We start from the raw sequence: 23,393 nt of genomic DNA on the forward strand, positions 1-23,393 counted from the left end.
TTCATCGCATTCATCGTTTTGTTGCGATTGCGAGCTGACGTCAATTGCTGTTTTCGGCTTTTCTTCACTGGCTAACGTTTCCACCTACCGCACGTGTCGTTGTACGTTGTTGGGTTCGTTCAGTGATTTGTACGGGACGTGACTGGGTATCGAGAGGACTGGTTTTCCACCGCCGCCGCCGCCGTCAAAGGATTTAGATTAAGGCGAACAAGTGGGAGAGTGGGTGATGTAGAGAGAGGTGATGTATTTGGTCACACCAGAACCGAATGTGTATGTATGTGCTCCCAATTAAGTGTGAATCGTCACCAGCTGCATCCAACCGACCATTACTCGGTTTTATGCGCGCCTGAATACGCAAATCCCATCGTGGCAATCGTGATAACTTCGTGCGATTCGCAACCAATCGTAAAAGTATTCCATAGATCCCATCAGAACCTTTTTGCAGCGTAGGCAGCGGAAAAAATTCGTTCCCCCGTGAAAAACTATGAGTTCTTGAGAATGGCGTGTTGAGTATTTAAGTCGACCGCAGTCAATTGCACCGGATAAATCAAGGGTCCCAAAGGAGTCGCTAATGTTTGCTGTACCCATTGTTGTTTGTTCATTGACCTTTTCTCGGAGCGCTACATCAATAGTAGCGTAGCCATACCCATTTACGACATTTCACAGACTTACGACGTACGTACCTACGCGTGTAATTTTACGTGACGTGCCACCAGAGAGTTGGTCGACCTTGACGGGAAACTCTTAGAGGTTGTGACATCATTTTGCTGAGTACGAAAAGCCCCGTCACACAAGTCCAACGTTATCGATTGATGTCGATGTTTCTCAACATCTGGCACCAGCACACTCAATTCTTACACACAGAAACCTCTTCTCGAATTACCTCGCTGATGACGGTGATAGGTTCCCGCGATGCCCTCCCTGAGAAAATAAGCATGGTGGAAGTTATGGATAGGTAACGTGGCGTAGGATTTACCCCCTAAGCTATTCAGAAGAAAGATTTCCGGAGAAGAAAAGTTCAAAAGTTCGACATGTGGTCAGGAAAAGCGCCACCATATCCCTTCCATATGACCTTTACGCTCGTTGAGGGGGTTTGGGGCGAACAGCCGCCGCCGCGTTTCAGCGGTTGCTGCTTCCCTACGCTAATATTTCCTCCGTCGACGACGAGATCATCACCGTTTAATTTGTTCGCTTGTTTTCCTGGTCCCTACACGCTTCCACGACGTCATTGTTTTCTTCCTGGAACCTACCTGGAAGTAATGACATGACCGAGAGAGAGGAGTCACTCTCCTCACTCACTCTCTCCCTCTCTCCCTCTCTCCCTACCTCTCTGTCAGCGGAGAAGCGTTCACCGGAAGAGCTGTAATGTTTTCCGGTCCATTGCTTGGCGCATTCGCATGTGTATATGCATGTAGCCATCATCACACTAATCGACGCAGGAGAAGAAAACTTCGTAATTCTTATCCGGACTGGAATAAAATCTCTAATCGTCGCTTAAACGCTTTTTTTTTCATTCTCATTTTCTCGTTTCACTTTCTTTTTTACACTTCCTGAGAATCACTAATTTCCAGATAGGATCAGTTGGAATTCTTTTCGCTGAAGTGTGTTCCTACTGATTCGCCAGAGCCACGCAAAACGTTCTTCTTCATTCCACTCACCATGACAGCTCTAAGCAATGGGCAATGTGGAACCAATGGATCACATCGATGGGATGATCACGTTCGTTTTTCTTGTGTTTTATTTCGCACGATATTAGCCGGAGGGAAGGAGGTGGTGTAGGCGTCCGAGCCGAACTTCTCCGAAGGATGTAAAAATAACCATAATCACATTACAATTTTACGATTACTGAGAACTTTGTGATTCACAAAAAAAAAACAAAGAGAAGGCTGGCACAAACTTTCTTCTCCTTCTTCTTTATGGGGAAAGTTCTTCTTGAGAACTCTTGTGTTTTTTTTTCTTTTCCAAGCTCTTTTGTCTCATTCAAGGAATTTCTGCGAGTTGGACTAGAAAGTTTAGCTAAAATAACAAGATTTAAATACCGGAGAAAATGGAAAAAATAGTTAAAGATGGATTTGATTCCTAGAAATAGACAATTTTTGAAGTATGTAACCAATGAAAGAATTTTTCTTGAAATTTTTGATTTAAAATAGTATCTTTGACATCTTTTAATATCCTTTAATATCCTTGACACTTAAAATCTGTGAAAAAAGTAAAAAATTAAAATTTAGGCCTAGATATCAATTGTTATTAGATTAATGCTCTTATTTTAACCATCTACTATCTGCAGAAGAGTTCGGTAACCAGTAAATTGAGCCAGTAAGATCAAAATTATGTTACGCCTCTTACTCATTTTTTTCTCTTTTTTTCAATATTTTTCTGAGTAATGATCTTCAATAAAGTGTCATTGAACGTGTTCGTCTTTTCTTTTTTCGTTTTCACTGATTCGCTTCCGCTTTCAAGTAGAAATAAGTAGTTTTCATTCTTTTCTAATAGAAAATTTCTTTACTCCTAAACTTTACTTTCGGTTGATTGAATCCATTGCTGTCTTCAGGATTTTTTTTTTTTGCTTTATTGCATGTGAACATGTAGTTAATTTGAGCTGTGGACAACTCGAGAACTAACAAATTTCAAGAATTTCATTTTTCAATTCACTTTCTTCAAGAAAGAGCAAGAATTTTCCAACAACAAAAAATAGAAGCATTTGAAGAATATCATTAAATTCTCTATAGAATTCGTAGATTTGACTATTTAATCATAGATTATTACTTATTATTCATTAATTAAAATCCCAAAAAAAAACGGAACGTTGGTGAAAACTTACCGGAAACCTTCACTCAAATCTAAATCTTGTCCTAGATGAAAACCGAAAAGTGCTTCCGATACATCCTACGCTTTAAACTCGAACTTTTCCTTCTTCTTTTTTTTGTGTGTGACCGTTCCGGCTTTCAATGAGTTTTTTTTTTTTGTTGGGAATTTTCCAGAATGGAAACTTAAGCAACTTGATGAATGTAACTGCAGCAAAAATAACTAAGAAAAAAATGATGAACGAATATAAGGGAAAATTCCACGACACTTCGAATTTGCAGTTCATCACTTTCCAAACATTAAAAGCATGAAAATTCAGCAAATTTCTGAACTTACGCTTATAAATCTTTAAATTTTCTAGGTAAAAGATAGGTTTTCCTTGTATCCACCTGCTCGAATAGACCGTTATCCTTGAATTCTTAGGTCTGGATGTGATTTTTCTGAAATTTTCATATTTTTATGTCTGAATCAACCGGAAAGTACCTACCTTTACAAGCCTCTGCCCTCATTCGAACCTCACTGGCTTTCACGATCCTTTTCATGATGGGAGTCTGTGCACTCTTTTTAAGCACTCCTAACTTTCCCCAAACTAATTAATTTCATTGAATATCGAAACATACGACAAATTGTGGAACACGAGAACAGATCCCTGCATACTGTGCGAGAACAGGCCCCTACTTCCAATTCCGTACTCATTTCTCCTGATATCCTATCTTGGATTATCTTCTCGCCCGATGTGATATCCTTATCCGCCGTCTACCGTTTCCGCCCCTTCATCACCGTTGTTGACACAGTGACGTTTTTGCCACTGAAATACATACACTTCTCTATACATAGTGAGATTTCTTGTATGATTCCTCTTCTGGGTTCCTTTTTTTTTCTTTTTGAAGAAAAAGGAAAGAAAAATAAGTATGGAATGAGGGACGGAACGAGTAATGCAGCAGAATTCACATTTGTAAATAATACGAGGAATTCGTGGAATAGGAATAGAATAAATGGGACCAGGTTCCAATTTATGTAGTCACCGTTTACCAAAAAAATGATCTATGAAATTCCACCCTATTCCTGAAAATTTTTCCCTTTTTCCTGCATTGCGCGTACTCGAGCGTATTCCATGATTTTAACGGATTCCTTATGAATCCAATCCATGTTCGTCCGCTGTCGCCTTTCAGACTTTTCCTGAACTGCTTCTCTTTTCCCTGCAACTTGCACTAGTTCGGGTCTTCTGGATGGTTAATTAATGGCTGATACGGTCCTGTACCGACATCAAATCTGAATTTTTCGATAGGTTCCGTGTCCATTCCAATAAATACTGCTTTACTGACTTGTTCTGTGGGCCGAACAGCAGTTTTTTTTCTTCCTGTCAGCCGACTACAAATTGTGTCACCTCACTGTATGAGTGTTGACAGTACGGTCATTAGTCGCCCTGATTAAATAGGCGCTAATTTGCACTGTTAATGAATCCTCAAAGAATAGTGTAGTACTGTTCTCAGCCGGCTAACATTTACAGTTAGGTAGTTGGACCGCACTAAGATGTTCGGTTAGTATGTCTGGTACGGACGAGACGTACAGTCGCGTCTCACAACGACCGACCTGTTTCCTTGCCAGAACAGGAATCGTCGTAATGGCAATGGCGGGGGGCTTTGTCTCGCTCCCTTCCTAATCAAACCACTTCTCCCCCCTCTCACTCCACTTCTGCTCTACGGAACCAATGTGACACGATTTCGTTCTCAGCCTCAGGGAGTGGGAAGCGCACTTTTTTTTCTCTTGGTTGACGACGATACAAGCGCTACGGTACGAGGTCGAGTCGAGGTGAAGCAGCAGGAGGTAAGTGGCTCGCGACGACGAGACACACCACACCACACACACACACTCTCGGTCCTCGGGTTAAGCGCGTTGCTCAGTCAACATCTAACGACGAGCTCTTGCGGCGCTGTGTAAAACATCGCAGCGTTCGTCCTCTGGCCCTCAATACGGCGTGACTCGTTGCATTTGTCTTTTCTTCCCGAACTCACGACACTGGCTATAGGTGTTCGGAGATGCTGATTAGATCATTGTCTCTTCCTCGCCTTCCCTGCCGGTTCTCAGCACCGTCACCGCCTGTCGCTGCCCTCCTCGTGGTCGCACGGCATGTCCACATATCTGTACACAAGTTCCCCAACAGCTTCGTTTCTGTTGAAGGTCGTCGTCGTCGTCGTCGTCGTCGCTGATAGTCATCGCTGGTGCGGACCGCTCTCGCGTTCCTCGCCGCCACCTTATCCGTGTCCCCATCTCCTCCTATCTCTATCTCTTCCACGTCTACGATCGGCCCCACCTGAATCCTACCCATTCGCCGCCGGTCCTCGGTCGTTCCCATCTCCAGCTCGCACGTGCTCAACTGCTCCTAACTATCCGTCCCCATCGAGTGATCGTCGTACTCGATCCGAGCGCTGTTTGCCTGCCGTTCACCACCATAATCCGTTTGCATTGAGTTCCGAGTGGGACGTACCTGCTACCGCGTGCAGTCATCTACCGACGATCAATCGATTCGATTTAATGAACGTCTGAGAAGTGTCGAATGCCTGCTGATGTTTTGTCCCGCGTCTGTGTGTGGCGTCAGGTGTTGATCCGGTCAGGATCAGAAAATTTCCAACAATTTATTGATGTACAGTACTGGACGTCTTGATAGATCTTGTACGTATTCGATTTCTCACGATTTCTCTTCATCATTAATCGATTAACGCAACTGTCAGACCATTTGACGATTGGTGCGTAACCGTATAAACTGATTCTCGGATGATGATTAGGACACTATTTCTCGATCTCTCCTCAAGAAATGCGTCCAAGGTCACTGATCGCTCTTTTTTTCAATTCAAGTCAAACTAGTGAACCCACTAAGTACCATCATTTTACCTCCGCCTCTCCGAGTTGATTCGATCTCCCAGTTTCTCATAGATTTTTCACGTGTATGCTTCATAAATTTTTATTTTCTGCGTTTACATACCGTATATTTATACCGTGTATTTACATTATGTTCACGCGTATTTCACGAATTTTCTTCTCTTGTCTCGGTTTTCGTTTTAAGAAGTATAAATTGATTCCACGTTCAGTCATTTAGATGCTCCAAAAGAAAATATGCCATGAAAATCTGTATATTTCCGCATTATTTTCCCCATTTTCATTTCTTCCAACGAATAATTTGCTAACTAGAACCATTCATTCATTCATTCAATCGTTCATTCATTCATAATCATCCCCTTTCTCACCTTAATTCTGACCTCGACTGTAAAAGAACGCGATACATAGCATCTATAGTTGGCGTGGAAAAGTCGTCATCATTGTTAAGAATTGAACTTTATTGATTAGTAGTCATAGGCAAGCGTTAAGACGTGCTAATTCCACCGAAACGCTAGATTCGCCTTATAGCGACGTCTTTTTTTATCTCGTTGATGAAATTAAATGTTTAGAAAGAGTAAATATTTAGAATGGAAACCATAAAGTGTTGGGATTTTGAATATGAGAGATAAATAAGTGAATAATTCACCACTAGTAGAAATGTGTCGTGCGCCCGGTGTGCACAGGAGAGGCGATGCAGCAGCCGGTCTCGGTTGTTGTTGGTCCCGTAACGGGGCGAGGGGGGAATGTGGTCGAGGTTTGCCGATAGATAAAAGGTTTCTATAGAGTAGTGTTTATTTAATATTTTTCACAGCTCGTGTAGAATTAATAATAAATAATAATAGTTAGGCTAACGTTTTTAACACTACCGTTGTTGTGCTATATAATATGTTGTGTCTTTCTCGCGTCGCTCGTGTGTGGTTGGCTGTGCTAACGTGGTCTGCTTTTCTTACAGAGTGGTGGCGGATCGAGATCTTCACTCACTCCTCCATCATCAACGGACGGCTATCAGCCGAGCATTGCTGCTCAAGGAATGACCGCCGACTCTGCTGCCGCCGCCCTACTACAGCAATCCCATCAGCACCACGCTAATGGTACCCACCTTACACGATATCGCTTCACTTATTAATCATTTCTTCTTCAACCAATTACACACACACACACACACATGCACACAAACATAAACACACATACACTGCACCACCACCTACTAATTTGCTTCTTTGCGCTGATCCAATTCAAGTGTTTTTTTTTTAATAGAAAAAAAAGCTTCATTCGGTAACGTATTTCCCCCGTTGTGCCTTTATTTCATCCGCTTCTAACACTGCAGGGGCGCAAAAGTTTCTCGTTTTTTTTTTCTGTGCTGTAACTGGTGATGTGGTAGTGGCTTGCAGTGGAGTAGCAAGCTGCATGCTCTCTTTCTTAGAACAACTAGCGCTAATCAATCTTCTGGAATGGGGATCATTATTGTTCGCTGATTTTTCTTCTTTTTTCCCATTTCTCTCTTCTAAGTGAGGAACCGTGAGCAGTTGTTAAGTGCTGTAGAGAACTAACTAAACGTTAGCTGTCCGTTAGAGAGCGTTAGAGGATTCTGATTAGAGCAAGACCTTGACGGTTTTACGTACGTAGTGTAGAGATAATTGATGTGATATCTTCGGACATCTCTCTTGCGTTGCGTTGAACGACGATAAATGGCGTTTCACATGATTTCACAGATCAATTTTTCTTTTTTTTTCTTTTGCGCTGCCGTAGATATAGGATTGTAAAGTTTTGAACTGTGCAAGGATGTAAGAAGCTTTGTGAGTGACGCGTCGTAAAAACGACGACTCGTCTCCAGACTGTGGCCGGCTGACTGGCTATCTGTCTATTAGGAGGAACAGGCGCGTAGCGAGATAGATACAGAGAGGGCACACCGTCGGTGTAATAACGAAAGCTGTGTACCCAGTTCGGGGTCACGTTGCCAGTGTTCCCTCCAGACTTCCATGACTGAGCACCTTAGCTCGAATCTGCTTATTCCAACTGCAGTAGGTAATATTTGCGCTCCTTTCCCCCTGTTATCGTCGGTGACGATCGAAACAATCACGTGGCTCTGCCGAGATATATTTCTAATCCAAGATTTGTTCAGGCTCCAGCGTTGCTACGGGTCAGCAGTATTCAGTAGAGTATTTGTCACAGTTGCTCAAGGACAAGAAACAATTATCCGCTTTTCCAAATGTCTTCCACCATCTGGAACGACTCGCAGATGAAGGTATGACACTTTGTTTCTTGCTTGATCCAAGTAAAATTTACTAAAATTCTCAACATTCTGTAGTTATTCCGATAGTTATGCGATTTTGAGCCCTTGTGCATCATTTCTATTTCAGAAATCAGCAAAGTACGGGTGGCTCTGTTCCAATTTGAGTTCACCAAGGAAGAGATGAGCCTTCCAGAACCAGAAGGAGATATTCAAATCACTACCGAAAAAGTTTTCGTTCCTGCGAAAGAACATCCCGATGTGAGTAGGATTCTTTAGATTTCTTCTATTCTGCTTTTTTGTTTTGAATTCGTATTTAACGACGTTAATACTGATGCTTTTTACTTTAGTATAATTTCGTCGGGCGAATACTTGGACCACGAGGGATGACAGCGAAGCAATTGGAACAGGAAACAGGTTGCAAAATAATGGTACGAGGGCGAGGATCAATGCGCGATAAAAAGAAGGTATTCGACAAAAAACCTTACATCCATCGTTCTCCGTTTTGACTTTAATCTTCGTTTTTTTCTCCTATAGGAAGAATTGAATCGCGGGAAACCAAATTGGGAGCATCTATCTGAAGATTTGCATGTGCTGATTCAATGCGAGGATACACCTAATCGAGCCCGGGTCAAGTTAGCTAGAGCTGTTGAAGAAGTCAAGAAACTCCTAGTACCAGCTGTAAGTTTGCCGATTTGCTAAGAATGGGCTGATTAGGAGAATAGTTTTCTCATTACATCTAACAAGCGCCTTTTTTCTTTTTTTGAGAAACTGTTACAACCTCGTACGAAGTGGTACGTATAGAAAGACTTAGATCTAGGACGGAGAGTGAAAGTGCGGCATGAATCTTGTGAGCCTTCGCAGACAGCTCCACTTTCCAAGAAAAAGTTTTTGAGTTACTTCGCCCCTGCACGTTCTTTTCTTCACTAGTCGCTACTAGTTCGTTAAGTTATTGCCCTCCTCCACGAACGCTGTAAACCAAACAAAAACGATAGATTCTTCGAGCAAATCAAGAAGAACTCTAGTAGCAGGAGTTACACACCAAAGTCTTTTTTTTTCTTTTTTTTTACTCTTTTCTTCATTGCTCCCGGTTGCGAGAAATTCCGGATCACGGTGCGCTCATCGCATAGGATACATATGTTAGCCTGACGATGGTTATCCATTAAAGATGAACGCAACGGAACTTTGCGTGGAAGCGGAGAGAACTTTAAACACTAGGTGTAACACAGAAATTCTCAGCTCATTATCGCAATTGCATGGGGAAATATCTCTGCGATCTTGGAACGCGCACTTACAAAGAATACACGGTGATCCAAACTTGAGCGGAACTAATTGCTTTTAGAATTTTCATTCAAGTTCAAAGATGTGCTTCTAAGCGGGAAGTGTTTTTCACTTTACTTACTTACTACTCTTAGTTACTAGTTTGGAAAGGCCCAAACTTATTTCTTGGAAGTAATACGTAGGAGTATTAAACACAGAGTAACACCTTGCCAAAGTTGATGTGGTATTAACTTATTTTATTGAAGGGTTTTTGTTCATCTAAAGAACTTTCATGGGCGGGTGTGGTGTAGCGGTTAGAGGTTCCGCTTCCTGCACGATCGATCGGAGGTTCGAATCCGCCCTAGTGCTCACCAAGCCTTTCATCCCTCCGGGGTCGATAAATTGGTACCAGACTTGTCTGGGAGGATAAAAGCACTGACTTGACACATCGGCTAGCCACCGCAAGTCATTGTATAGGCCAGATACACGTTCGTAAACCTCAAACGATTCTGAATTGAAGTGAACGTGGGGGCGCATCCCAAGCGGATTGATTAACGCCAGAAACTTTATCCTTTAACTTTAAAGAACTTTCATTTAATCGAGTACGTAATAAAACAAAAGTTACTTTCTAAGCTTTCGAATGAATTATCAATTTGTGGCATATGGATCCTATTTAGCAGTCGTGATATATGAAGTGTTGGTCCAAGTTTAGAGAACATTAATTCATATTACTTAGGTAAAGAGTGTACTTAGGTAAGATAATTGCTTTGCGTTCGATGATCCCGCTTTTGTAAAAGGATAATTGTTTCCACACATCACATCACGATTCACAGATTATTAACTTTTGTATGGTTTTTCTCTTCTTGTAATCATGTGGAAATAAGTCCCCAAATTCAAAAAAAAAACGAGCAATTGATCATTAACCTCTCAATACCACGTTTTCTTTCATCTGTTATTGAGTAAATGGAACAAATAATTCAGTAATAACATCAAACGGATCGGTGTTTTTCATATCTAACACTTCAGTTCGGGTGCATTCAATGTCTTTTTTTATCACCTTTTAATTTTTTTTGTATTAGTAAGGGATACGCTTTAGTTTTTGTGGTTTTTCTTTTTTCAAATATTTTCTGATGATTATTAAACATTCACGCAACAGTCAGAGGTACGAGGCTTCAAAGCGGTATTTGCTCCTCAATCGGGAGATGTGTGTATGTGCAGACAGAGCTCGGTTGGTACGCTCGTTGCTGGTTTCTTTTTTTGTTTATCGGTTACACAAAGTGAATCAAATTTGCAAACACGATTTCGCCACAGTAAATAGAAGCGATGTTTTAATTTTGCATCTAACTTTTTTCACTTCTGGTATTTCAAGGCGTTCTAACGTCAAATCCATACATGTTCTCATTCACAGTTCGTCGTGTAATTTAAAATGCGTAATTTAACACAAAGAAAATAGAACGGGGCGGGGTCTGTAAAGTGGTATAAGTGGTTTGATACATTATCCTACTGCATCATTATTAGTCTACGTTATCAGATAGCTGTAAATTGTTCCCTCGCTCATTTTGAGTATCTAAAGAAAAGGTTGATGAGTTTCTGAATTTCTGTCTAACAAATAAATCCTGGAGCACACACACATTTTCCGAAACCTTATTACTACAGCAATCATTAGAGTTTTACGATGCGATTTCTTTTTTCGCCAAAAACACAATTCTTCGTGTGCTGATCTAGTTGTGACATGGCTTGCAGTAGCAAATAAATAACTAATGGCTATCCTCCGACGTTATATTTTGTGAGGGTGACTAGTTATACAAGTTCCTTAAACCAGCGATACGTGTGTGGAACAAAAAAAATTATGCATAACAATATTCTGTATTCTCGATGTTAGTATTAAAAGTGCGAATCCAAAATAGTGAGATCTTAACGGTCATATTCTCATAAATATTAACTTTAGAGCTGATGTTGTAAATGTTGACATGAAAAACGCTTCAGAAGCACTCTTCATGTGTCTATAGCGCAATGAAAAACTTTTTTTTTTTTTTGAAAATATTCTTAAGAGGATAAATACCCTAGCAGGAAACGACGGCTGCCTATTTGCACATGTGTATTATACCGCATCAAAAATGTTAGCTCGAATTTCTCGACATTGAAGCACGCATTCGAAACTTTGAAATGTTAGAAGTACCTTATTTAACGTTTAGCGGTTCATGTTTTTAATATGCTTGTGTTTCTTATTCGGAAATATTTACTCGTGCTTATTGTGAAATAGTCATGAGTTGGCAGTTCCTTTTACCGAAAATTCTAGAATACTTAGAGCTGAGAACCTTGCGGACACCCTATGCAAACTGGTGTCATGTTGTTCATTGTAATTTCTTCTTGGAAATAATTGAGAGGAACAAACAGCGGGTTCGGAAGTCAACTTTTTGCAGTTGTCTGTGTGTCGGTTCAAATTTACTGTTTGCAAACTGACAGTTATTCAGGACAAGTATTAATGTTAAATTGTTTTAATTAGAAAAATTGCGTCAGTTTTTTTTTCTCCATTGATACAGATAGGTACAATATGGTTGATGTATAGTATGTCTTTCGTCGAAATATTGCGCAAATGTTTATTTTGAAACGTTGTTGCATAACTATATCACATTTAGCTATCGCTAACTGCAAAATATAAGTGCTGAGACAAGCAGCTTTATTAGATCATTAAATAAAGTTGCTATTTGATTTGGGTATTACGCAGGCATTGCAACCGTAGTTGTTCGCATAACATGGGTGCTGGTGTTAATAGCTGGCAATAATTCAGCTTTTTAACTTCAGCATTAATTTGATTAATCGTAAATAGGACCTAATTATTTAGCTCTCTTGATCGAGGTCCATTTGTCTTTCGTTTTATTCTTATCTTTATATTTATCATCATTTTTATTATCTATTTTTTTCTTTGTTTGTTATTTACTTGTGTCTCTGTATTTCTCTGAATCTGGCAATATAATTAGCATTAAAAAGTAATCCCGTCAACATCAATTGTGCTGATTGTGGCGGAATTTAATCGGTCATTCATCGCAAAAAAAGCGTTGTGGACTGGCTTTCTTTTCGAAAAACATACAGTAATTTAACCGATTGTTTTTATTTTCTTGTTTGATATTGGAAATGCGAATGCGATATGCGCAGAGACACAGAGTACTTAGTTCTAAGTTGATTGTACATGAGCTGTTTAAATTAGTCTTTGCCGAATCTACAAAAAAAAATTGGATGAGTTATGCTATATTACGACAGTGATAAGCTGCATTATTATCATCCAAGTAGAGGAGGATTCAAAATAGTCTCCACTGCTCTGTACTTAGTTGTGTAAGACTCATTCTATTCCAAAATTTGCTTCCCTAACAATTGGTACAAATGGTTAAAGGCAGTGTATGACGGAGTTTGACGCAGTGTGGAAACCTCATGGAAAATGTAGACTTTGGGATACAGCTATAGCTGTAGGTATAAGTAATACGAGCTTTGAGAATACGCGCCTTAAAACGCGCACAAGCTCCGATCTCGTCATTGGCCCTTTCAGTGGTTTTACTTGAATAGACTTGCAAGGATATTTCATTAATCGTCGACCGCTCGAACGTAAATGCGGCGCGTGCACAATAACGGTGCGTTCCAACTTATTTCGTGGGACAAACGTCGTTTTTAGGATCAGGGGAAACAGAACGGGGTCACGCTCATATTCGTTATCTACATCACGATCTCTATGCATTCCATCAGGTTTCCATACTGTGTCAGGTTTGTGGTACGCTGCCTTCAAAACCGCTGGAGAATGGCACAAAAAACTGGTATTTCCTTCTTGTGAAGTGGTAGACTAGGATGCTTTGAAACTCATTATCTCCATATAATTATAAGATAATTAGATAATTAGAATTAGATGAGATATAGTAGTTTCAATAAATGAAGTGCAGACTGCGTAATAGTCGCGTTCCAGGCAATAGATGGCTTCTCAAATGCCAGAATTTTTGAGTACCCTTTACAAGCACTGTTTTCTGTCTTAATTCAAAGGTACATCTTATTTCAAGATTTTATTTTCACCCTGGTATTGGTCTAGCAATTGGTGAAGTTCGAGATAAAATCGTGTTCATGTTATCTCCGTTTAGAATTATGTCATCTCTACAGTAGTGTCTAAAGTATTTCATTTGCATTTGCTATTGAGAATATTTGTATTTGGTATTGAGAAGCAATTCATATATAGGGTATGGTAGAGTGTTGTGTGTGGGGTACGGTGGAATGTGTTTGAGTATATTTGTCACACAAGATTTCAGTTGCTTGGCTAGTTTCATCCTCGTATTTGTGTTTATTTACAGCCGGAAGGTGAAGATGAGTTGAAACGAAAGCAGCTGATGGAGCTAGCAATCATTAACGGAACCTATCGTTCGGCAACCGAACAAGCAGCTGCGGCTGCAGCAGCGGCGCAACTCAAACAACCTCTGGCTGCAGCTCTTCGTGAGTTTCAGTTTCTGTCATTAATTATGGAACAGCAAAGAACGCTCAGTACAACTGTTCTTTAATGGTTTTCCCTATGTCATGCGGATAGGTTATGGATATGAAGATCCAAAAATGTTCGATAGTACCTTTATTACCGAAAAAAAGGAGAAGAACAGTGATATTAGATCTTTATACTGTTCCCATGTAGCCGAGAAGTCATTTCGAATAAGTTCAATTTCAGAAGCTGCCGCCCTATCTGCTCAAGCCCGAAGTGTTCTACCGATATTAGCCGCTAATAATCCGGCTTTAGCTAGGTCACCAACGATGGCGGTTGCCGGTGCACCCATAGTGATGAGCCCTGGACGAGGAGCTGCTGGACAGCAGACTCAGATGTTAGGTTTACAATCACAACTGGGCGCAGCCGTCGCAGTCAGCAGTAATGCCGCCGCTGTAGCAGCACAGCAAGCTGCAATATTGCAACAGCATCAGCAGCAAGCTGCCGAATACCAACAATTGCTTCTAAGGTACGTAAAGAAGGAACTTAAATCTTCATAGGATTTTCTTCTGCAGACCAACAAGGAATGACGAAAACAGAAGCGCAAAGTAAACGCGTGAAACATTTCGCAAGAAGATGTGGTGTTAACAGCGTCCATGTATCACATGTGAATTTGCTTTTTTTCCTGGATTCGTGCTGACACATATTCGATAGTAACTACCAAGATAGCAGATCTTGTAAGAAATCAGAAGGAAGATCTGTTTTTTTTTTTCATTTGTCGAATTATTTGACTCCTTTCTCCATCAGCTTCTCCTCTTGTGAGCACGTGTCATTACAGATGTTTTTTTAGTGTTATTTCTAAGTAGAACAAATGTGTCTCCTTGTTGTGATCTGCTGACCACACGGTTATTTCTTATTTGCTGTTTTGCAGTCAGGGTCTATCCTACGAGAACTTGGCAAATGTGGCCGCCTTGCAGCAGTTCCAGCAAGCCCAAGCACAACAAGCAGCCGCCCAACAACAGTACAGCTTGCTGGGGGGACAGTACTCAGATTACGCAGGTGTAGATATAGCCGCTGCTCAGACAGCTCCCGGTGGGTTTCTCGTTCGGAAGTGGGCCTAAGTCGCAATTTTCTGTATTATGAAAGAGGATCGATGAAGAAGTGTAAATAGTGAGATTAGCCCGATTTTTGCTCACTCAGTATTAGAAATCATATTCGGGATGCACGAGGTCATCATACCTATCGTCATTGTTTTTCTTTTCAACCTTTTATGTGATCGAAATATTGTAGTGCTATATCATCTTTTTTGCAATAATATTTCTGCTAGAAAAGCATTTTAAGTTGTATTTTGGCGTTTTCTGACATGTTGTGATTTTGAATCCAGATACGTGTACCAGATGTCTTCCTTGTTGCATATCGGTGACCGTGATATCTGCTGCAATTGTGATTACTTGCTTTTCTGAGTTTAACTTGATCTCGTCTGCATATTTTCCATCTCAACATCGCTTAACACTTTTTTAATTATAACATTATCTTATTTGAGCATATGGCTAGTGAATGCATGATACAAACACTAAGATTTCGATATGCTAACTTTAACCGATATGCTGCTGGTCGAGCTGCGCACTATTTAGCACTTAAGGTCAGAGAATAGTTGCTAAACAAAGGTTTTGTGTCTTATATAGACAGGGTTGAGTCGCTCAGCACATAAGTAGAACCAGAAACCACTGCTGATAACCTCTCACTAACCGAAAGTCAGTTATGGCTGAGAGAAACGCAGCCGATGTTGTGCTCTCTTCAGCAGTGGTTTTGGTAGAATCCATGCAACACTGTAACGTTCAATGTTGCTAACCGTGCTAACGTTCAGGTGCCATGATTAACCAACGTCGTGTCCTCGGCACTTCTCGTGACCATCCCTACAAGCAGTAGGCGAGACGAGCCAGCTTCTTCAGCTAGGGACATCCAATCGGATGGGGATCCGATCGATTCGTATTGGTTGGCTTATCAATCGGTTGTAGCTAACGCGTTGGGATCATAACTGACATCACCATAACCAGTTGCAGATCACTACAAGCCGGTGCTATCATCTTTTTTTTTCTCTCACTGTCCGTTTCTCATCTGTGGTTCGTTTAGTTTTTTTTGTCTCGTACTGCAGTCATTTTGCATAGTCATTTTTGGGGAAGATTTGCATCCTCGATTGCCTTAGTCAAAGTGTCCTCGGACTATATCCCAATTGTGCCTTGCTTTTCTTGAGTGTCTTTTCAGTTCCTTTCCCTACTCGTTTTCCTACTTGTTTTGTTGTTACATTATGTGCGTTCTTGCATTAACAAATCGAGTTAACTTTGTTATTCTTGGTAATGAGCAAGTTATGAACTTGTACGGCGCCTATAGAGTACATCCGTGCCCTCATCTACCTTTGCGCTACTACTTACCACACATGGGAATAGCTAGGCTATTCCCTTGTTAATGCATGAAATTCACCTCTTCTTTCGAGATTTCACGCTCACATTTTTATAGCTTGTTGCTGCTTTGCAATAGCATGCGTTATATTGCATATCTCTTAACGTTTGAAGCATAATTGAAAAGTTCTATTTCTTCCCAGAGATGTACATATACATATTTATTCTGAATGTTCAAAGATAATAAAATTTCTATTCGTCGTTATTTGTTGAGAAGGCTGCATCAAATTTAGGCTCGAATATACTGATAACCTCCTACGAAGTGCATTTGAAAGAGTATTTGATCTTAAAATACCACTGTTATGGGCTCCAAGTGCACGCCCGATGGAATCTTAAAGTTGGTTACCTGCATGAAATGTTTTCGTGAGATTCTGGTGGCTTTATCCTTTTGGATAAAGGCTTTATCCTTTTGAATCACCGCCAAAAGTCCAAAAATGAACGGGAAGGATGAGTGCATTGCGATCACAAACGAGCTATCCCCAAGACCAAGACCTGTGCGGGTTTTCATCTACGGGCCAGAATCTCAGGTCCCTATATAAAACCCTTGTGACTCGTAGTTGTGGTACGTGGTGGGCTGTTGCGTTACCAACTCTGGCTAATGATTTAAGCACTAGTCAATGTGTTGCTGTTTGAGTTTGCCTACCATTTGGATGCTTTCTGTAGGGTGATGAGGCGCTTGAGAGGATAAATCACTAATGACTTTGATTTTTCCAGGCTCCGACGAAGGTGATAACGCCGAAACGTTAGCTGTTAATAAGTATCAATACCAATCTTAGCCACAGCTCAAGCAAATCAATGAAAAGGCTTTATCTCTCACATGTCCCAGACAAAGTTCCTGCACCCTTTACCTTCATTCAAGTTTTTTTGGTTGCTTACTTTGGTTATTAATAAATAATAAAGTGCATGGCGTTAATCAATCCTTGTGGGGATACGCCTACGCGTTCGACTTCAACTCAGACTTCGGGTTAGGTTTATGAACGCGTGTGCAGCCTTACAATGATTTGCGGTAGCTAGCCGAAATGTCAAGTCAGGGTTTTTATGCTCCCAGACAAGTCTGGAACCAATTTGATCACGGAGGGATGAAAGGCTTTTTGAGCACTAGCGTGGTTTCGAACCCCCGATCGATTGTAGCCACAGCGGAACCCTTTACCGACTGCGCTACACCGCCTCAATACTATATCACTATAATGAATTATTACTTTTACATTGAATATTATTGTATTATTATTACATAGAGTGCTGACTTTATCAATAAGTTATTTGTTGTTTAGTTAAGCGCACCGAACGGTTGGCAACGAGTCACTTCCACAGAAATACGTTTCTTGGTATTTCGTTTTTCACTAACTATCTATGGATATGTGTGCAACCCAGTGTCACGGATTTGGGTCACTATTTCCCGTGTTTCATCACCACGAAAGTGACGTGGGTCGTTGAAATTGGGTCATTTTCGGGAATGATACGATAGTGAATACCGGCGGTTGTCGTTTACACTCGTTTCACGTTTTTATGGACAAGTTCTTCAGAAATCATCAACTTCGAGAGATTCTATCGTTTCTTTTCGTCGTAAATACTACTTTTTTTATTTAATTTTCTTTCATTCACGCGTTGAATTATACGAAAATACAATAGTTTGATCAAATCTAACTCCTCCATATTTGGGTTTAGAGCGACGTTAATCTCACTTCCCTAAGCAATGCCGGTGATAAAGGAGAAAGGCCGTTTTTCACCTTGACAGCCACCGTAAACACGGCGCGAATCAAACGCTAAGTGCACAGGTGCCGCCAACGCTACTGTAATTACTCATTTACCATCAAGCGTTATTACAAGGGGAGAAAAATTTGGAAATTTAGGAGAAAAAAAAGAAATATAATGCAACTTTTCTCGATAATTCTATTCTGTTCACATTCTTGCAATGTCTACTCGAAGCCAAGCAAGAAAGCAGCTCAAGGATTTTTTTTTTTTTTTGAAGCGTAAATGTAAATATGTATATGAATTTTGATCAAGGTCATGAATTTTTGGCGAAGGGGAAATTGCAACAAGAGAACGTTTCTCATTTCATTGATAAGGGTTAATTTCTTGAAGAGGGGTTTTTTCAAGCAGGTTTATTGCAGAACTATAGATGTTCCTTATGATGTGCACCATAGATATAAATGAATAAATATATAACTCACACTTAGCGACAATAATGTGTATCTATGTGATTTTTCCTGGAGTATACTTGATACTTATTTTTGTTTCTGTGATTCCTTTTGGTTTTCCAGATTGTGCACAGACTTTACGTCTACGATTACTGCGTAAGTTGAGCAAAAATAGGTCAAGGAATTTATTCCTGAGACGTATCCGAAATGAAAAACAGCTCAATTAGAAAAATTTAGGAGGACGAGGAAGCGCAGGCGACATAAAATTCTCTGTGAGCCATTATTAACTCGATTTCTATGTTTTTCCTACATTCGTCAACGGTCATTCATATAAAGAACAAGGATCAATCAATGATACATAGTCTTTTTTTGTTCGATGACCTTTTGCCATCTTTTGAGCGAGCTTCAAGATTCCTCGTTCTCTCTGGAAGAATCTGTCTTTATTGACGAAAAACTGAGTGAGGTGCTGCTGCTTTACAGCCTCATCTTAATTTAATGTTAAATAACGGAAGGATTTTTGAAGAGAGAAAAACGAATAGAAATTTGATGGTGCAAGATGAGGCGATAAAAGGATAAAGAACAATAAAGATAAATGATAAAGACAATAAAGGGATAGAAGGTAAAGGATAAAGAAAATAAAGATAAAGGATAGAGGACTGGCGTTATTCAATCGGCTCGGGATGCGCCATCACGTTCACTTGCGCCATACTGGTGATACTCCAATAATTCTCGACAGATGGTCAAATTTATGTGTGGTTCCGCGTTGTCGTGATGGAACAGAACTCCTCAAACACAAACTGTTGGAGCTTGGATGGGATGTGTGGCTACACCCGCCGTAATCGTCTGTGCTGCAGAGGTTGTGGAAAATCGAAATCGGACGAAATTTACAATGAAAATGCCCTTCAATAATGTCAACGCCATCCAGAAACGTCCAGACCTCGTTAATCATAAAGAAGTTGTGTTTCATCACGACGGGGCGAGGCAACACACAAGTTTGATCACTGGTCAAGAATTTCTGAGGCTTAGATGAGATGGGTCCCCCCACCCACCATACTTCTATGATCTTGCATCATTAAGCTCCCACTTGTTTCACTCTTTTCAATACTCCTTTCGTTTTATAAAATTATATTCAGACGAAGCTGTAAATCAGCACATTACTCATTTTTTCGCCGATAAAGACAATCCGATCCTTCTAGCCAGAACGAGGAACTATGAAGCTCACTGAAAAATGGAAAAAAAAGTCATCGAACAAAATGGGCAATATATCATTGACTAATTTTTGTTTTCTAAGCGAATAAATGACTTTTGAAAAACATAGCAAAAACACGTCATCCCTTTCTCGACATCTTAGTAATATAAAAAGTGGATCAATTGATTGACTGTGTAAGTAAAAATGCAAATAAAATTAAAGGCATCACCCCACGAATCTGAGGTGGTACGAATATCAGGTGGATTATTTGTATACGGGATCGTAGAGTATGGAGAGAAGGGTGATTCCGTCCATTTCTTCCTAATTGCGATACGATACGGCTTCGAGCGTTCTGGTGCGCTCCAATCGAACTCGTTGTAGAAAATAGCGCTCCGAAATGCTCGAACCTGTATCTTCTGGACCGTTTTTTTTAGGCAATTAGGAAGAAACAGACGGGATCACCCCTCTCTCCAAAATTTACGATCCCGTATACGAATAGTCCACCTGAAATCCGTACCACCTCAGATTCGTGGGGTGATGCCTTTAAATGCAAAGTATAATATGTATTATATGTATATATAGTACTTTGTTACTTATTCATGAACATTAGTGGCTTCAAATTATTACTTCAGATCTCGAACCTTTGAATCTTCAAGATTTTATGCACATCTTTTTTATTACATACAGTGCCGCGTCTCCTACAGAATCGTCGCGATTTGCGGGATTCGTGGGAAGGCCACAAAGTTGATGAGATAGCGCCGAGAGTAATTAGCTAATTTAACCAGCCTTGGTGATGGGTCTGCACTTAGCGCTTACTCTCCACTCCCTGTCTACGGCGATTGCCGCCGCTGGAGACGTCACGACTCCTTAAAAAAACGAAAGCTGGGTTGTGAAACGTTATCGAAGACATTGAGAAGACGAAGACTCAGCGAATAAACGGGAGACGAGACCGCTGAGCGAACAACACCGCTTTCTTTGCTGCATACGAGAATAAGATTTTTTTTTTTCGAAGAAGGTGCTGATCCACTGTGTCAACGACGATCACATCGATTTCACGTTTCACGGCGTGACTACTATTCCATAACAAAGAGGAGATCTTCTAGAATTGTATTTTTCTCGGTATTGTTTTAGTCGTTATGATAAACTCTGTCCGTTCGTTTATAACCCGTGGGTCCCAATATGTTCCCTAGAGGTCCAATTTCTGTTTCAAACAACAACAACGGCAAGGATGACATTGAAGAAGATATAATTTTCTCTGTTAAAGGCATCACCCCACGAATCTGAGGTGGTACGGATTTCGGATGGAATATTCGTATACGGGATCGTAGATATATGAGAGGGGGTGATTCCGTCCATTTCTTGCTAATTGGCGTAAAAAACGGCTCGGAAGATGCGGCGTGTGCACAAGACTGGCGCGCTACAGTCGAACTCCTTGTAGAAAATAGCGCACCAGAACGCTCGAAGCCTTATTTTCTGGGCCCTTTTTTACGTCAATTAGGAAGGAATGAACGGAACTACCCCCTCTTCATAATCTACGATCCCGTATACGAATACTCCACCTGAAATACTACCTACCCCAGATTCGTGGGGTGATGCCTTTAACCTATCTCGCCCCTAAGTCTTGCACACATAGTACAGTTTCTTTTAAAATTCCCGCCCATTCAGTCTCTTAGTGTTTTCGCTAATTGGAAGAGACTAGCTTGATTTGGAAGTGCGCTTAAGTGCTTACGGTTACGTAAACGTGTTTTTTTTTTGTTCTGGAATTACTCCGCAGCTCTTCATTTCTTTCCACATCAGAGTTTACCTTCTCTCATGAACTTCGTTACTCTAAACAAAGTATGGCCAAAACGACAGAAGCACGTACGCAATCGCGTACGCGGCTTCTCTCAAGGCGGTGCGGTGGAGCGTAGCGGTTAGGAGCGTACTGGTACTCTTGCTGGGGCCACCCATCGCTGCAGTTTACGAAGGTCCTCGGTTCCAACTACTGGCTCCACATCACCCTTTCGAGCGCGTACGCAAATACACCGTGCTTCATATCGTTTTGACCCGACTTTACTTGGTGTCCCCTCATCGTGTACATGCTATATTACCGGAATATTGTTGAGAGATTTATTATTTCAGAGTTTGCAGTCTCGTTATTTGCCTTCTGATCCATAAGTGTATGCTTCGTTTCCTTCAATTGTTGATAGTGGTCCACCTCGTGGAATGCTATGAAGAGCTCCCTGGGTACACATCAGGTGCCAGACCTGAACTCAATTACGATGGGAGGAAATTGAAATTTGGGATGGGTTCGATCAAAGATTCAGACGTTGCCGCTTCCTACATGCAGGTGATGCTTTGTACGTGAATCGGTCAACAAACATCTATGAGTGCAAATTTAGATTCCTGTAGGCGATGGTTCACATCTTCGCGTGCCGAAAGCATTTTATCATTACACGGAACGAGACGCAGGAGCAGATGCCGGCTGGGGAATTCCCAGCGACGGCCGACTCATGTCTCTGAATTCGATGGTCAAGAATAACAGGAAAGAAATCAATGGGATGTTCCTGCCGCTTCCAAATATGGACCCAATCAATCTTCACTTTATCACGCAGAGGTGGTTCCGACTCCGCTAGGTTATAGTGAATGAGTTACTATGAGCAAGGATGCGAGCTTTCTTGCAGAACTTTCGAGAAAGGGATCGACACTTCCGCTCACGACCAAGAAAGCACTCTCGAAGCGGCAAAACGGTACCAGAATATGTATCCAGCTGTATTTGAACGAAAAACAGCCTGATAAGAGGTCATTTCACTTTCGCATCTCATGACGATTACAACTTCCAGTGTATGCCTGACGTCATCCGAAATTGAATGCGAAAAAGCTCTTCTCCATTACCACCGAACGAAAGCGCAGTCCATTCGCGAACGAAGAAGGCCTTTATATCAACAACTGATGAACCTGGTGTGTCTCATTTACGTGCTTATAGGCGGGCTGAAACGACATGAAGCACGGACAGCTGCGTAAGCGGCTGCGCCAGAAGCGGCGCGGTTGGGATCGTGTAGGGATCCTCGCTACTGCCACCCATCTCTGCGGTTCGCCATTATCCCACCTCAACTCCAACCGCTGTCTCCACCGCACAGCTTCAAGCGCATCCGCTTACTCAACTTTCCGTGCTTCATGTCGTTTTGACCCAACTATACCTCAAGCAAAATTCCATTAACTTTTCTTTTAGGGTGATCTTACCTCCTATTCAACGTTGCGTGATCGAGAAGGTAAAGGAATGGGTGTTGTGGTTGGAGTACCCGGGTATGACCCGTTGTATGTTGGTGCTGCCCTGGATTCGAACAAGGATAGCAACTTAGGACTACGATTTTCACCACCGCAATAAGTTCCATGAGACAGCTAGAGAATATCGAAAGTAGTTTAATAATTGAGGACGTCGCTAATAATTATAGCTAGTAATAATTAATCATTGATAATAATTAGTGTTAATAAGATGTAATAAAGACTTGGTCGAAAAAATAGTAACGTTTTTCGTTTTTATGTTAATGTGCTCTCAGTTTCCGAACATATAGTATCGCCCTAACGCGATCCATCTTCGGCGGAGGTGACGTCTGCTATAGTAGAGTCAAAAAGACATGAAGCACGGTGCTGTTGCGTTCGCGATGGTCCCACTTCGACACCAAACACTATCTCTACCGCTTCAAGCGCAGCCGCTTACGTAACTGCATAATAATGCAAAACTCCATAATAATACTCCATAATGATGCAAATACTCCATAATGATGCAAAACTCTGCAGCCGTGATATGCCGAACCATCGCCACGCACGTGATAGGTGAGCACACTACCTCTTCACCATTGTCCAAAGCTAAGCAGAAACGTCTGTTGTGTTTGATAAGGCAAGTTAGTTTCTCTCATATGTTAGTGAGGGTAAATAAACTTTTATGTGAATGTATACTTCCAAATTTGCAAACTATCATCCTGTATAATAACGGGCGTAGTCTGTCACC

General features: G+C 41.1%; 3 protein-coding genes across 4 annotated transcripts; 2 read left to right on the forward strand and 1 right to left on the reverse strand.

Annotated features, from left to right (window-relative positions):
* Positions 1 to 1,659: 1,659 nt before the first annotated feature.
* RB195_007399 (uncharacterized protein) lies at positions 1,660 to 15,545 on the forward strand (the record flags this gene model as incomplete). Of its 2 annotated transcripts, none has more annotated exons than XM_064180999.1 (10): positions 1,660 to 1,719; positions 6,635 to 6,773; positions 7,805 to 7,927; positions 8,043 to 8,173; positions 8,263 to 8,379; positions 8,450 to 8,593; positions 13,501 to 13,639; positions 13,863 to 14,145; positions 14,548 to 14,708; positions 15,484 to 15,545. In XM_064180999.1, 10 exons carry the CDS (start codon positions 1,660 to 1,662, stop codon positions 15,543 to 15,545), a joined length of 1,359 nt encoding a protein of 452 aa, XP_064037826.1. The 2 variants fall into 2 exon arrangements, with proteins under 2 accessions (XP_064037826.1, XP_064037828.1); XM_064181000.1 differs by lacking the exon at positions 1,660 to 1,719 and adding an exon at positions 6,374 to 6,436.
* Positions 4,829 to 5,161, reverse strand: RB195_007400 (uncharacterized protein; the record flags this gene model as incomplete). Its single annotated transcript, XM_064181001.1, has 1 exon — positions 4,829 to 5,161. The coding sequence occupies one exon, from the start codon at positions 5,159 to 5,161 to the stop codon at positions 4,829 to 4,831; it is 333 nt and encodes a 110-aa protein (XP_064037827.1).
* A 6,018-nt stretch (positions 15,546 to 21,563) lies between the features above and the next one.
* Positions 21,564 to 22,769, forward strand: RB195_007401 (uncharacterized protein; the record flags this gene model as incomplete). Its single annotated transcript, XM_013436181.2, has 5 exons — positions 21,564 to 21,731; positions 21,784 to 21,998; positions 22,066 to 22,131; positions 22,225 to 22,342; positions 22,614 to 22,769. 5 exons carry the CDS (start codon positions 21,564 to 21,566, stop codon positions 22,767 to 22,769), a joined length of 723 nt encoding a protein of 240 aa, XP_013291635.1.
* Between the last annotated feature and the right edge of the window lie 624 nt (positions 22,770 to 23,393).

This window comes from Necator americanus, chromosome I (assembly GCF_031761385.1).
Source record: "Necator americanus strain Aroian chromosome I, whole genome shotgun sequence".
Lineage (NCBI taxonomy): Eukaryota > Metazoa > Nematoda > Chromadorea > Rhabditida > Ancylostomatidae > Necator > Necator americanus.